Source organism: Grammomys surdaster, unplaced genomic scaffold, assembly GCF_004785775.1.
Source record: "Grammomys surdaster isolate TR1022 unplaced genomic scaffold, NIH_TR_1.0 126612, whole genome shotgun sequence".
NCBI classification, from domain to species: domain Eukaryota; kingdom Metazoa; phylum Chordata; class Mammalia; order Rodentia; family Muridae; genus Grammomys; species Grammomys surdaster.
The window spans coordinates 2,852,076-2,865,252 of NW_021621401.1; the positions used below are offsets into that span (position 1 = coordinate 2,852,076).

The 13,177-nt window shown below is 48.5% G+C and overlaps 1 protein-coding gene across 4 annotated transcripts in view; it reads right to left on the reverse strand.

Moving 5' to 3' along the window:
* Window positions 1-12,970, reverse strand: part of Slx4 (SLX4 structure-specific endonuclease subunit) — a 23,612-nt gene extending 10,642 nt beyond the window's left edge. For 2 of the 4 annotated variants that reach the window (XR_003710444.1, XM_028760946.1), the window contains exons 1-10: window positions 12,945-12,970; window positions 10,069-10,821; window positions 8,130-8,357; window positions 5,856-6,045; window positions 4,846-5,058; window positions 2,791-2,999; window positions 2,346-2,662; window positions 1,575-1,788; window positions 1,100-1,185; window positions 201-347 (exon numbers count right to left, since the gene is read on the reverse strand). Coding sequence is in view for 3 of the 4 variants with exons in the window: in XM_028760946.1 (XP_028616779.1) it covers window positions 201-347; window positions 1,100-1,185; window positions 1,575-1,788; window positions 2,346-2,662; window positions 2,791-2,999; window positions 4,846-5,058; window positions 5,856-6,045; window positions 8,130-8,357; window positions 10,069-10,423 (1,959 nt within the window). In the remaining variant the exon portion in view is untranslated. Of the gene's footprint in view, window positions 1-200; window positions 348-1,099; window positions 1,186-1,574; window positions 1,789-2,345; window positions 2,663-2,790; window positions 3,000-4,845; window positions 5,059-5,855; window positions 6,046-8,129; window positions 8,358-10,068; window positions 10,822-12,777; window positions 12,817-12,944 lie in introns of those variants that run through there. The other 2 variants (XM_028760944.1, XM_028760945.1) reach the window with 2 other exon arrangements.
* Window positions 12,971-13,177: the final 207 nt, after the last annotated feature.

The following is a 13,177-nucleotide window of genomic DNA, read 5'->3' on the forward strand; positions in this document are numbered from 1 at the left end:
GAGCCTGCCGCCGCCGCTCCTCCCTCCTTTTTTATGGCCACAGAGAAGGGGGAGGGGAGGGGAGGGGGAGGGGGAGGGGGATGGTGATCAGGAGACTCACAGTGATACAAATACAAATGGAGGAAGGAGAAAAGCTTTCTTTCTGGAAAAAAAAAGGAGGGAGGAGCGGCGGCGGCAGGCTCCCAGCCCCGAGTACTTACACACTGAAGAAGAAGTGGGCATCGAGCATAAAGAACAAACTTGTGGGCATAAAGCACCTCTCCGCTGTCGAGCTGGAGCTGCACATCACTCAGGTGCGGACTATTGACCATGGCCCCAAAGTCTGTCACCAATAACCCAAGAGAGAGCTGTCAGAGGAGGAGGAAAAGAAACCTGTGAGCTTCCTCCATCGCTTTGATAACTTCCCATGAGAGGGCAGACCCAGAGCCAGGACTAAGCTTTCCTCTCCGGGATGTACACAGATGAGGCACGAGGTTTTACCTCTGGGTTACACTGAAGCCATCAACGAACAAGAATGATAAATGCTATCGTTTCCTTTCCCAGGTCCTCTATTACAGTGTATCCCCGGCCTACGGATAAAGACCCTCACAGCTCCTAAGCTTTGCACGCACAGGACTCAGAGCCTGAGGAACCCAATGCTTCCAAGCTCCATGCACGAACACCAAATGGGCATTTGCATAAGAGGGTCCTTATGGACTGACACCAACTTTATGGAATACCCATCTTCCAAGGTCATTCACTGCCAACACCGTACACTGAATTGGCAGCTCGAGCTAAGACCATACTCCATACATAGAAGGGACACAGTGAGTCCTCAGTGAAGGAGATCACTAAGAAACAAGCATGCAGAACAGGACTGAATGAGGCAGTCTCTTGGAGAGGCTCTGGGGACTGGCTGCTGAGGAAACCTAAAGTATCCACACACAACAATGGCAGCAGACATTGTGGCAATGACCCAAGAAAGGAGACAGAGTCCTGGGGCTCTCAGCTGTACCACGTGTGTTGAGGTTTACATTTGTCAAACACCACAAAGCCAGGGCAGAGCCGCCAGGGAGAGGCCACAGATCAACTGTGGTGGCACAAAAGGCTTTGTACTTACTGAGGCACTGTCATCCTTCTTAGGGGTCTTCTTACATGGCAGGACAAAGCCCGTCAGTGGGAGGGTGCTAGGTACCAAGTCCAACCCTAAGAGAAGGATTTGTAGATCAAAAGGATGTTGTCTCCCAAGCAGGCAGTATCAACCCTTAGTGTGGCTGGACACATGTTATTTAAGGACATCTCTACTTAAAGCAACCCTCCTCCAACTGTTTTCACCCATCTCCCTAACAGGGAAGTAGGAGGATTAAGACAGACAAAATTAGTCTAGGAAGCTCTGCCTTGGGCTAAAGTTTAGGGACGGTTGTGAAAGACACGAATGTCCTGTATCATATTCATCTCTGAGGCAAGTAGGAAAGCGCCTTAAAGCACGTTCTCCACTGAGCTGAGAAGAGCAGAGCCTCCCAGCAGCTCATACGCTAGTCCCACCCGACCTCAGATTACATGGGGCAGGCCCAACAACCTGCCCAGTGTCCCACCTGTGGGTACGCCTAGACTCCTAGGCCATGGGCTAGAGCTCAGCCCCTCCACTGCCAGGTCCACAAGGTCCTGAAGGGCTTGACGCTCCCTCTGGCTAGAAGACAGCAGCTGGTTCTTGGGGCTGTGGCTCACAGGAAGGCTGCTCTGGGAAGCAGGTGGCCTTTGGGAACTTGGCTCTCGTTGCTTGGGCAGCTCCGGCAGTAGCTCAGGTTCCTGGAAGAAATTGAAAAGCTCACAAGTATGTGGTCATTGTCACCGACACATACTCTGCCACAGCCACCCTACACATGCACAGCTAGAACAGGAAGGCCAGTCACAACCAGGAGCAGCCTGGGAAACCTCACTGTGCTGGCAGCTTTTGTTCTAGCTCAGGTCTACCTGATGCCTCTAAGTGTACTGAAGGGCCAGTTATCAGAAGGGTCCCCAGGAACCGGTCGCCCACTTAATGTCAACTCAGGCCCACACATAGCAGAGCCGTATGAAGCATGCATGCAGGACGTAGATCTCAGACACATTTTAGGATCTGTGCAGGCTTGGCTGGACCTGGACTTTGCATTTTAAATAAGGACTGTGCTGAATTTGGAGACCAAAGTCATTTTCTTAGAAGTGCTACTGAGTTGCCACAGAGAAAAATGAGGTACATCGAGTGCCTCTGTTGCTTCCTCCATATCCTGTTTACTGGATTCCTCCTCATCCAGCCCTGGTATCTGGTTGCATTTCTAAACTACCCAAAGCCCACCCATTTATATGCTTGGAGGAGCAGGGTTCACCTTGGTAGGGCACTGGGACACAACTGGAGGAAGCAGGCCCACTGTGTAGAAGGACTCCTTAGCCCAGGCTCTGGTGAGGGCGCTGAGTTCCCATAGAAAATTCTGCTTCCCTTCAGGCAGCTGCACTCGCCAGCCTGCATGTTCCAATTCTTCCTTTAAAATCTTGCTGGCAGGAAGTGGTGGGGTGCAAGACGGTTCTATTTCTTCTGCCAGGAGCTGGGCAACACGATCCTCAATCTGTCTACTTGTGGTCTCAGAGTCTTGGGTTACCAACTGTGGGGGACACACCGGGGGTCTCTTCCTGCGACTTTTCTTCTCTAGAGATGAACAGAAGCAACTCAGTCAGAAGTGGCTCTGATTGCCTATCCCAGGAGTGGCCATGGTAACTCTCAGCCAGCAACTGGTCACCAAGCCCTCCCCAGGCCCCTGCTGCAGCCTCAAGTACCTGCTCCTAGCCTTATCTTCTCAGAAAAAGCATTTTCCAGTCTCAGTGGGGGCACAGCGGGACAGTGCTCCGTCTCAGAGCGAGACAGAGCCATGGCCACCAGCAGGTCTTCGGACGGAGCCTCAGGCTTATTGACTTTCCACCTCCTCTGTGGCTCCCTCTTGGTGGTGCCTCCTCTCTGTTTCAAACCTCCAACATGGTTGCTGAAACTAAAAGGTAGCCATAGAGAGAAGTCAGTGAGCACCTCTGATTTGGGGCCTCTTCTATCTTGCAGGAAACATGGGAGACAAAACCATTCTAATGAGCCAACAAGTGCCTGGGGTTTCCCTGTGCTGATCCAATTCCTTGTGAGCTCTTTCCATCCAAACCCAGACACTGGGGGCCTGGGTGCTTTCTTGGCCATCAGTGGAACCTACATACCTAGATGTGCCCACACCCTAGTAGTTGATAGCTCCAAGTGGGCTCTCCATAGCCAACAAGTTCTGCCCACTGAAACGTCAGAACCCAGCCCCCACGAGGCAGTCCTGGCCACAAAGGATCCCCTTCTTCCTCCAGGAAGACTACAGCAGTGCCTCTATATAAGGCCCAAAAGACAAGGTCTCCCAGACTCTGTTGCCACCAACCAGTCACCCTAAGCTGGCCTGCCTCTGCCTTACAGAGACGTGTGTGAAGGGCTTTCTGGCTGGAAAGAAAGATCTACTTTCTGAGTTAGTCCCAGCAGCTGGACAGATAGGATGCACGGTAGGATGCAGCTCCGAGAGTCTGCCCTATAGCTCGGGCTTCCACAAAAGCTCACACTCCCCTGCAATACAGGGAAAGTTGGAGATTTTTAGTGTCACTTTGAAAGATGTAAACAATCCCTAACTTAGCTAACCGTATGTGTTGGGGGGGGAGGGGTGCCGTGTGAAGAGCAACGCTGGCATTGAGCCCTGTGCATGGCAGGGCTGGGGCTGTGAGAAAGCACATAAGAAGCAGGGTGGTCAAGAAGGTGCTCAGATGAGGTCAGCGTGTGGGCTCTGTCCACCAAATCCTCAATATTCCAAAGCCCAAATGCCAAGGTGTGGTCTTAGTAGAGGAATGTTAAAGCCCACTTAGAGAAAATTCAAAGTCCCTTGAAGAAGGGACTTTCTACCTAGCTTTCTACTCACCAGCCTTCTAGGAGAACCCACGTACATGTTTCACTATTTGGAGGTGTTTTTAACATATACATGTTTAATCTGTGAGACAAGCAATAGACTAAGTGTCTATTGGAAGGCCTCAAGGCTTCCTGCCCTACAGTGCTAGTGTAGATAGTGCTAAATCTACACAGACTCCCTGGCCTGAAGAGCCTGCTCTGCCCTCGGTGACCTCGGCTGCGGCTCAGCCCGGCAGGTGTTAACCCATGAGCAGGGAGTGATTAGGATAAACAGCTTCCACACAAGTCTGTGGCCCATGCTGCCTTTGTTCCCTGTAAAGCTGGCTCAATTAGTTGTTCTCAGATCAGTGGCAGTGAACAGAGCTGACCCTGTGCTGCTTGCCTGCCCGGAGTCTGCATGCTGAAGACCACTTCCCAGCTGTTAGGGGAGCCTCCTACTTTAATACACAGGCATTAATTTGGGCAATTAAAAAATACATTCTTGGGGTGAAAGGAGGCGAACATGAAGAAAAAATTGTATAAGATTCTCAAAAATAATATACAGCCCTATAGTTCTGCCTAGTTAATTCTTTCAACTGTGCTCAACAATCTGACAGTAAGAGCATCGAAATGAAGCTACACAATGCACAGCTAAGATATAAAGTAAAGCAAACACCAAACTCTTGGGTGCACTAGAGTGGCCACTGCAGGATTATGGGACTGGCAACATCGCAGAAAGAACTATAGAAAGCACAGCAATTCTCTGCATGGATGGCCCGACTGCACGCAAAATCCTCATGCTCTTAAGTCCTTTCTCGACTGAGTCCAATGTCCTCGAAGGTCTCATGCCAGAACTGCAGAGAGAGCTCGTTCTTGCCAACACTATAAGAATGTCTAACTGGAGTGGAAACACCATTATGCAGTCCCCTTCACTGTCTTACCTGGGCACCTGAGGGCTGCCGCCCACTTCCGGCTGAGCTGTCTGCAGCCTCACAGCCTGAAGCAGGAGCTGGGGACCCACCTCCATCCTCACTGCACACTGCTTCAAGTGACTGATTCGGCTCTTGGTGGTGAGGAACGGTTTACCACATATTGGGCAATCAGGGATCTGAGGTGGAGCAGGTCTCAGTGCCTTCTCTGCCTCATCCAGGCATCTGCAGGAAGTCAGTAAACACAGAACCACCCTTTCAGGTACAGCAGGGACCGTAGCAAACGCCTGAGCCACATCAACATGGAAACATGTTCCCTAAAAGCTAGCCCCTCATACCACCTGCATATCTCCTGACAGTCAGCCTCAGACACTAAATTTAGGTTTGTTTAGCAAAGGTATCTAAAGAAATCAAGGACAGATTAACACAGAGTTACCGTACAATCCAGCAATCCCACTAAGTACAAGCTCCAGAGAAATGAAAGCAAGTGTTCAAACATGAAACATGTTCACAGCAACTATACTACAAAATCCACATGGTGGAAATGCATGTGTCTGCCTATGTATTCTATCCACTCAATGGGCTCCTATTTTAGCCACTAAAGAGTGAGGTCAGGAGATGACACACTGACACACATATAGATGAGCTCTAGAAACACAGTTCCACAGAGGACGGACACAAAAGGACAAATACTGTGTGATACCACACATGTGAGTGCACATCCAACACAAACAGTTGGGAAGTCTTGGTCTGCAGTGAGGAGGGCAACAGTGACTTCCAAGGGGTGCGATGTTCCCTTGGGAGGAGGGAAAGTAATCCAAAACTGATGTGGTGACAGGGCCACAAAGGCCGAGGCTTAGTGCCCTGTAAGTGGACGGGCTCACCATGAGGGTTCCATCTCAGTGGGCAGTTTGGAAAAGCTGGCATCATGTGCTATCTCTGTGCAAGACAGCAAGACGTCCACAGTGCTGGCCGGTGTCCTGGTCACTGACACACAAGGGGACAAACCTTGCTGCCCCTACCTGTTCACATGTTGCTCCCTCCGGGTCACGTTCATTGCTGACAGGTTTTTCTGACACATTTGACAGAAGAACAACCCCTTCTCCTCCAGGCCGTCATGACGTGAGGATGCTTCCTCCCTTTTAAACTCCTGCTGTAAGGCCAGGGCCACTGCAGCATCGCTGTCTGTGGCAGGAAGCTTGGGATTATACTCTGTAGAGTGGAGAAGCATCCAAGACCCATGAGAACAGACGGCCTCCATCATTCTGTACCTCCCTGTCGTATCTATAGCGCTTGTATCATGGACACCAGGAAGAGCACAAACTAAAACCTAGCACCATTCTTCAGGGGGGCAAGAGGGGTTGGGGAGACGAGGGAGACGGGACTCTGAGGACAGCTCTTTCCACATGTCAGTGTGCACATTACCTGGAAAGCTTCTGGAAATGTAGGCCTTGATCTGTGGAGCCCAGCCTGGGACTCTGCATATCTAGGAGTTTAGCTCCTTCTAATGCTGACCTCCTGCGTCAGGACGGTGTGAGCTGCCTTTGGCAATCAACAGTCTATTTAGCATCAGCCCAAAGAATGGAGTGGTTCTGGCTCTCTGAACAGACCCAGGACTCACACAGAATGTGCCCTAGGGACTTTATGACTCTCCAACTTCTCACATGCTACTTCAGTCTACAACTCTTGTCATGAGCTCAAAATAACGGCACAACTTCATTTTGATGGCTTATTTCTTTTGTGGTACTGGAGCACAAATCCAGGACATACATGTGTGTATGTGTGTGTGTGTGTGTGTGTGTGTGTGTGTGTGTGTGTGTGTGTAGACTACAGGTTGATAGTGGATGTTGTGATGATTTGTATGCCCAGGGAGTGGCACTATTAGAAGGTGTGGACCTACTGGTGTAGGCGTATCACTGTGGGCATGGGCTTTAATAACCTTGTCCTAGCTACTTGGAAGCCAGTATTCTGCTAGCAGCCTTCAGATGAGGATATAGAACTCTCAGCTCTTCCTGTACCATGCCTACCTAGCTGCTGCCATGTTCCCACCTTGATGGTAATGGACCGAGCCTCTGGACCTGTAGGCCACCCCCAATTAAATGTTATTCTTTTTAAGACTTGCCTTGGTCACGGTGTCTGCTTCAGCAGTAAAACCCTAACTAACACAAGTGTCTTCGTTGATCACTCTTCACTTAACTTACCAGGTCAAGGTTTCTTCTGAACCTGGAGCTCATCAATCCAGCTAGTGTTGCTAGCCAGTTTGCCCCAGGGATCTCCTGAATCTGTCTCCCAAGCCCTAGGATGACAGGGGGCTCTTCATACCTGCTCAGCTTTTATGTGGGTACTGAGGATCCAACTCTGGTCCTCATGCTTGTGTGGCAAGCCCTTTATCAGGGAGCCTTTCCCTCAAACCCCTTTCTTTTCCTTTTGTACATTTTCATAGAGAGGAAGACCCATGTTGCTTACGGATCACCTGATACCGTATCCTCCAGGCACACCTGACACCGTATCCTCCAGGCACACACAGCTCACAGTCTCTTTTAAGAGTGGTTGCCAAGATGCTTAGCCCAGAGCAGGTCGGCTTACAACTTTCCTAATGCTGTGACTCTTTAATACAGTCCGGCATACTGTGATGACCCCCAGCCATAAAATAACTTTGTTGTTACTTCATAACTATAATTTTGCTGTTATGTATAATGTAAATCCCTGATATGCAGGATATCTGTCCTGTCTGTCCCTCCATGGTTAGAATCACAGAGTGTACCGCCATGCCCAGCTGCAGATGCTGAGGATTTGAACTCAAGTCCCCGTGCTTGCACAGAAAACACTTTACTCACTAAGCTATTTCCTCAGTCCTTATTGCAGTTTAAAAAACAAACACACAAACAAACAAAAACCCAACTCTCTATAAAAGCATAACTTCATAATAAGCAGTGTGGAGGGGATGAGAAGGGAGGAAGTTAAAGGAGCAAGACCGTCTGAGGAGGTCCAGTAAGAAACCAGGAGTAAAAAGACAGCTCGGTGGTTACGCGTGTGTCAGACAGCTCACAACTGCCCCGTGACTCCAGCTCAAGGGGATCTAGCACCCACGCCCTCATGTACATACCCCACACAGATACATAATGTATACATAATTAAAAATAATAGTTTTTATAGGACACTACATTCTTTGGCTAGCTCCAATGAGGTGGTGAGGTAAAGATCAGACAGAAAAGCGTATACAGAAATGGAGTGAGCGGTCCCTCCCACTGCCTTTCCTACACAGTTCCCTAGCAGGCAGAGCATGCTCACCGTACCGTTTTCTACCACTATCTCCTTGTGAGGGCTTCTTGGAGCATTCTCTCCCAGTGCCGTCTTTAGGGAGGATTCTTCTGAGGCATGTCTCAAGCGCTCAGGGTCTGCCCTCTTGAACTGCTTCATCCGTTGCAGAACCAGCTCTGAGGCTCTAGGTTTGGAGGGACTTGGCACACCAGTCGTCGTGAAACAGGAAGGAAGGGGCTGGGAGTCGCCATTGGGAGCACTCTCTGGCAGGGAAGAAAATATTCACAGCTTTTGTTCTCCTGGTTAGACTCAAATTTCCAAAAGGTCTTTCCCAGTCAGCTGAGGTGTGACCTAGCTTGTGTGAACAGGACCTGTCATTCACACACTGTGGCAATGGGAACACATTAATTGCAGGAGGATACTGGATGCAGTGACTGCTGGTGAGCACGTGGTTCTGTTGGGGGCAACAAAAATGCTCCCAAGTTACGTAGGAGTGGTGATGGCTACACAACTCTGAATGTACTAACAACACCCAGCTGTATACTTTAAAATTAGGTAATGAGCAATATCTCAATAAAGTTATTATTAAAGAAATACCAGTGACAAATGTTTATCTCTTTCGAGACCAATGCTTTAACCTAAGATCCATCTACGGCCTTCAGTGGAGATCCAGGAACCCATGAAGCTACATGATTTTGCAGGTACACATGTGCAAATCACTCAGAGCTTTCACCAGCTACAAAAAGGGAGCTGACTGCCCAGCGCACATGGGCAGTGCTTGGAGTCCTTCAGCAGCAGGACTCCAGGAGCTCAGACTGCAAGACCACTGATGAAAGACTTGCACCCACACTAAAAATGGTCTTTACGGTAAGAGAAGGTGAGGAAGACTTAGACACAGAGGCCCGGAGCCTTCCGAGCACATCTTACATACAAGCCTGGTTTTCAGTTCTGTGTGAAGGTTATGTCAAGCACATGGCTGAGGAGGTAAAGGATATCAGGAACAAGTAGTGCACCCTCGGAAAGCCTCCTCAGCCTAACCAAACGGGCTGGTCCATTCCAACGTGCCTACCTCAAAGTTAGTTCTCACATATACTACAGGCACCGTTCTTTTTATGCTGACGTGACTACTGTCAGCGACATAAGCAGTCACAGAAAGCTCTCAGAGCACAAAGCTCTAAACATACTCCGCAAAAACACACAGAGGACTGGGGAAACTATGGTTCTAGGGCTAGGTGTATTTCTGTAAATTAAGTTTCACTGGCACACGCTGCCCCATTTACTTCCACATCGTCTACGGCTGCCATTAGGAACAGTGGACCTCTGTATCTAGGGGAGATCAGTTCTAGGAGTCCCTGAAAGTTTCAAAACCCACAGGTCATTTTTTCTAGTCCTTTCTACACAGTATACTACGTATCTACATTTAACCTGTGTACACCTAGTGTGCTTTAATTCACCTATACATTAATATGATAGCCAATGTAAAGGCTATATAAATAGTTGCTACACTGTATTGTTAAGGAATGAAAACAAGAAAAAAGTCTGGACATATTAAGTATAGATTATTTCTTTTCTTTTATGTTTCTTTTATGTTTACTTTCTGACAGAGTTGGAATCCCATAGATAAAGGAGAGTCGATTATTATTACAACATAAACTATGTGATCTTTAACAACAAAATATTTGCTCTCTGCTTTTTTTTTTTTTTTTTTTTTTTTTTTTTTTTTGAGATAGGATCTCTCCACATAGCCATGGTTATCCTAAACTCAGTATGGAGATACTAGGCCGGCCTCAAACTCCCAGAGCTTTGCCTGCTTCTGCCTCCTAAGTGCTAGGATTAGACGTGTGCACCACCACACCCGGCTACCCGGCTATCTGGCCTTTCATAGCAGGATCCTGAGCCCTGGTTTACAACAGCATACATCTCAGTTTGGTTCCCCTCTGGAACCAAATCTGGCAGTGGGTCCTGCCTGGTTACCTGTCTGAATGCTCTGCGCTCTTTCACACAACACAGGCTGATCTGGGGTAGGAGCAAGAACACCTCCCTTTCCATTCTCAGGGAGAGCTGGGTCCCCTTCTTGAGATTTAGGTGCCCCTTGCTTTTTAGTCCTAGGGGTCTGGCTGCCTAATCGAGGTTTCTTCTCTGAAGGGCCTTGAAGGGCTTTGCTCCTGGCGACCGCTTGGCTGGCTTCTTTCCGTTTGCCTCTGTTCTGAGTGTGCCCGGAGGCCTTCCGCCTCGTCCTCTCTCCTGATGCTTCTTTGGGAGCATTTTTTTTCACCCTTTGGAAAAAGCTGGCACAGAGTTCTTTGAAATCATCATCTGACTCCTCCATCACTTGACCTGTTTTAAGGTTTCAGGTTTGTCTTTAGGGGAGTGAGGACCAGTCTGGAAACATGTGCTCAGATGAGGAACTCGTGTGTGAGCCCACTTAGGCCCTGCCACGCCTCTGGCCTCACTACAGCTCCTCTTCTCTCTGATTTACTTGGAGACTTTGCACAACTGCAAACAAAGCACTGTTCTCCTCTCCATATGATTTTTATATCTTTCTTCAATGTGGACCCGTAGTTAAACACCTTGTTTAAAACCTTCCCTCTGTTAATGTTCACAAGCGAGAGAACATTTTGTTGTCCAACTGCTGCCTCTGAGATAGAGCACATGTGAGCTCTGTGATCAGGTGATTCTCCAAGATCTCCACAGTGATAAAGGACATAGGTTCATCTAATTTTGTATCTGTGGAAAACCAAAAGCATCTAAGTATAGTTAGACAGCTACTGCTACTTTATGTCATTTCTTCCAGGGTGTATAAAAGGATGTAGGGTGTGGGGAAAGTCTCCAAATACAGCTTGGTTACAAGTATAATTGTTCCACAGTATACCCCAGTGCAGAGCACATAACATGTACAACATACCACCACACACATGCACACATGTTATTGAAGCCTGCCAAAGTATGTTCTTCAGGCAGAAAAAAGGTGTCTATCTTGGGAGTGTGTTTTTTACTAAAACTGAAGAAAAATATGAAGACCAGCTGCCACATAAATAAAAGTTCCCCCAATATAGGGTACATATCTCCCTCGAGTGGCCTCGGGACCCCAGCTATCACTTTATCAGCTTATAGGACCATCAGCAAATGGTGCAAAATGACACAAAGAGATAAAGTGTATATCCTTGTACATTCAGGAGATAAAGGCCACCTTTTTTCTGAGTCCACAAGAGCTTTCTAAACTGCCTGCAGAAAAAGGCTGGGTCTTATAGGCATGAGTGTTTTCTAGGGTAAACAGTATATTGGGGTTCAGAACTGAATAATCTGGGTCTGGGGAAATAGGAAATAGCTCAGTGGGTAAGAGTGCTTACTGAAAAGGATAGGGACCTGAGTTTAGATCTAAATCCAGCACCCATGTGAAAAAAAAAAAAGCCAGGTGTGGAGGTGTTCTATCGTAACCCCAGTGCTGGTACGGGGAGAGGAGACAGAGACAGGAGGATTGCTGAAACTTAATGGTTAGCCAGCCTACTTGAAAATTTGATTTGTAAACTCCAGGTTTCGGTGACAGACCCTGTCTCAAGGGGATAAGGCCACAGTGATAGAGCAGTATACTCAACACTCTAATCTGGCCTTTGTATACACACACACACACACACACACGTACACGCACACCTTCTTATATAACCCAATGGCAGAAATCTATTCATTTCAAATACAGTAATGCAATAATCATATAGAAGTTTTCCTTACTCCTTCACATGGGCTCTGTCCCCCTCCTCACTCCGTGTTGTCACACATGGTTGTCACAGTGACATCTGTCACAGTTTATAATCATTTGCAGTGCATAACATTTATTGAATGCTTATGTGTCCAACACTATGCTAATTGCTTTTCAAATCTTTAATCATTTAATCCTTACAACGATCCTATATAATACATCTAGTGTCATCTTTTCATTACAGTGAGGAAGCAAGCCGTGTAAGGAACCGTTCTGAAGTAGCAGGCAGCGATTCTAGGCAGTGTGGTTCCAGGGTATCAGATCCTATGTTTCTACTCACTGAATTATCTGTTAGTGAACTTCAGCATATCAGTTAGATATACATTTGTTTACTCTGTATCTTCTTTGGGCTATCTGGTACCCAACTTATAATAAATGCTAGGCAACTATCTGTTGAATTCACAAACTGCAAAGAGTTTGATACAGTGGGAGGAGAGTGAAGAGAAATGATAGCAAGAAGAGGCCTGCAGTGAGAGAAAGTTCAGTTCCCAAAGGTCTGGAATATCAAGCAAAAGCAAACTGAATTTTATTGTGCTAGATGTGTACATTTCTACAATACATTATTAACGTTGAATCTCCACATCTCTCCTGACAACAGAGTCTTAAAACTATCCTGTCTGGTAGGTGCTCCATCAATATCTGCTAAACGACAAAACAGATTCCACCAGGCTGCCAGCTTCCAGAGGGCAGGGGACTCCTGCCTCCTCAGTGCCCTACCTGCCTACCAGCCCCTAGCAGGCGTCAAGGGAATGAATGGATTCGGGCGGGATGAACTCTCCCGCCTACCCTTACGGGTGACCCACGGAAGAGGACTGGACCTGCCTGGGGAAACGTCCTGACAGCCCTAAAGCCACACAGAAGGTTCTGATCTCTGTGCTGTCCCTACCTCCCTCCGGGCAGGCGCTGCCCCTGTCTACCGAGCGCACCTCCTGCCACTCCACCGCGGGCCGGTCGAGATCGAGAGGCGTCAGGCGAAGGCAGACAAGACAGACGCCGTCCGGCCTCGCAGGAGAGGGGACACCGCGGGAAGTGACAACCTCCTCCACTACTATCCCCACCGGGCCACCCTAGGTCGATGCCGGGCTCCTCCTACCTCCCGCGAGGCGGCCGCACCTTCTTAACGGAGAGCCGCGGGACTGCGCTTGCGCCCTGAAGTTTGCGAGCGGAGAATGATGCGTGCGCAGGCGCAGGGTCTGCGCGTGCGCAAGACTATGTACGTGGTCCGAGTGTGGGGAGCGGGATGAGAGTCGCCTTCCGGTCTTCCACTGCGGCCGGGACGTTTGTGGACGGCGTGAGGCCTCCCGGACCTGGACTGTAGTCTTGTCG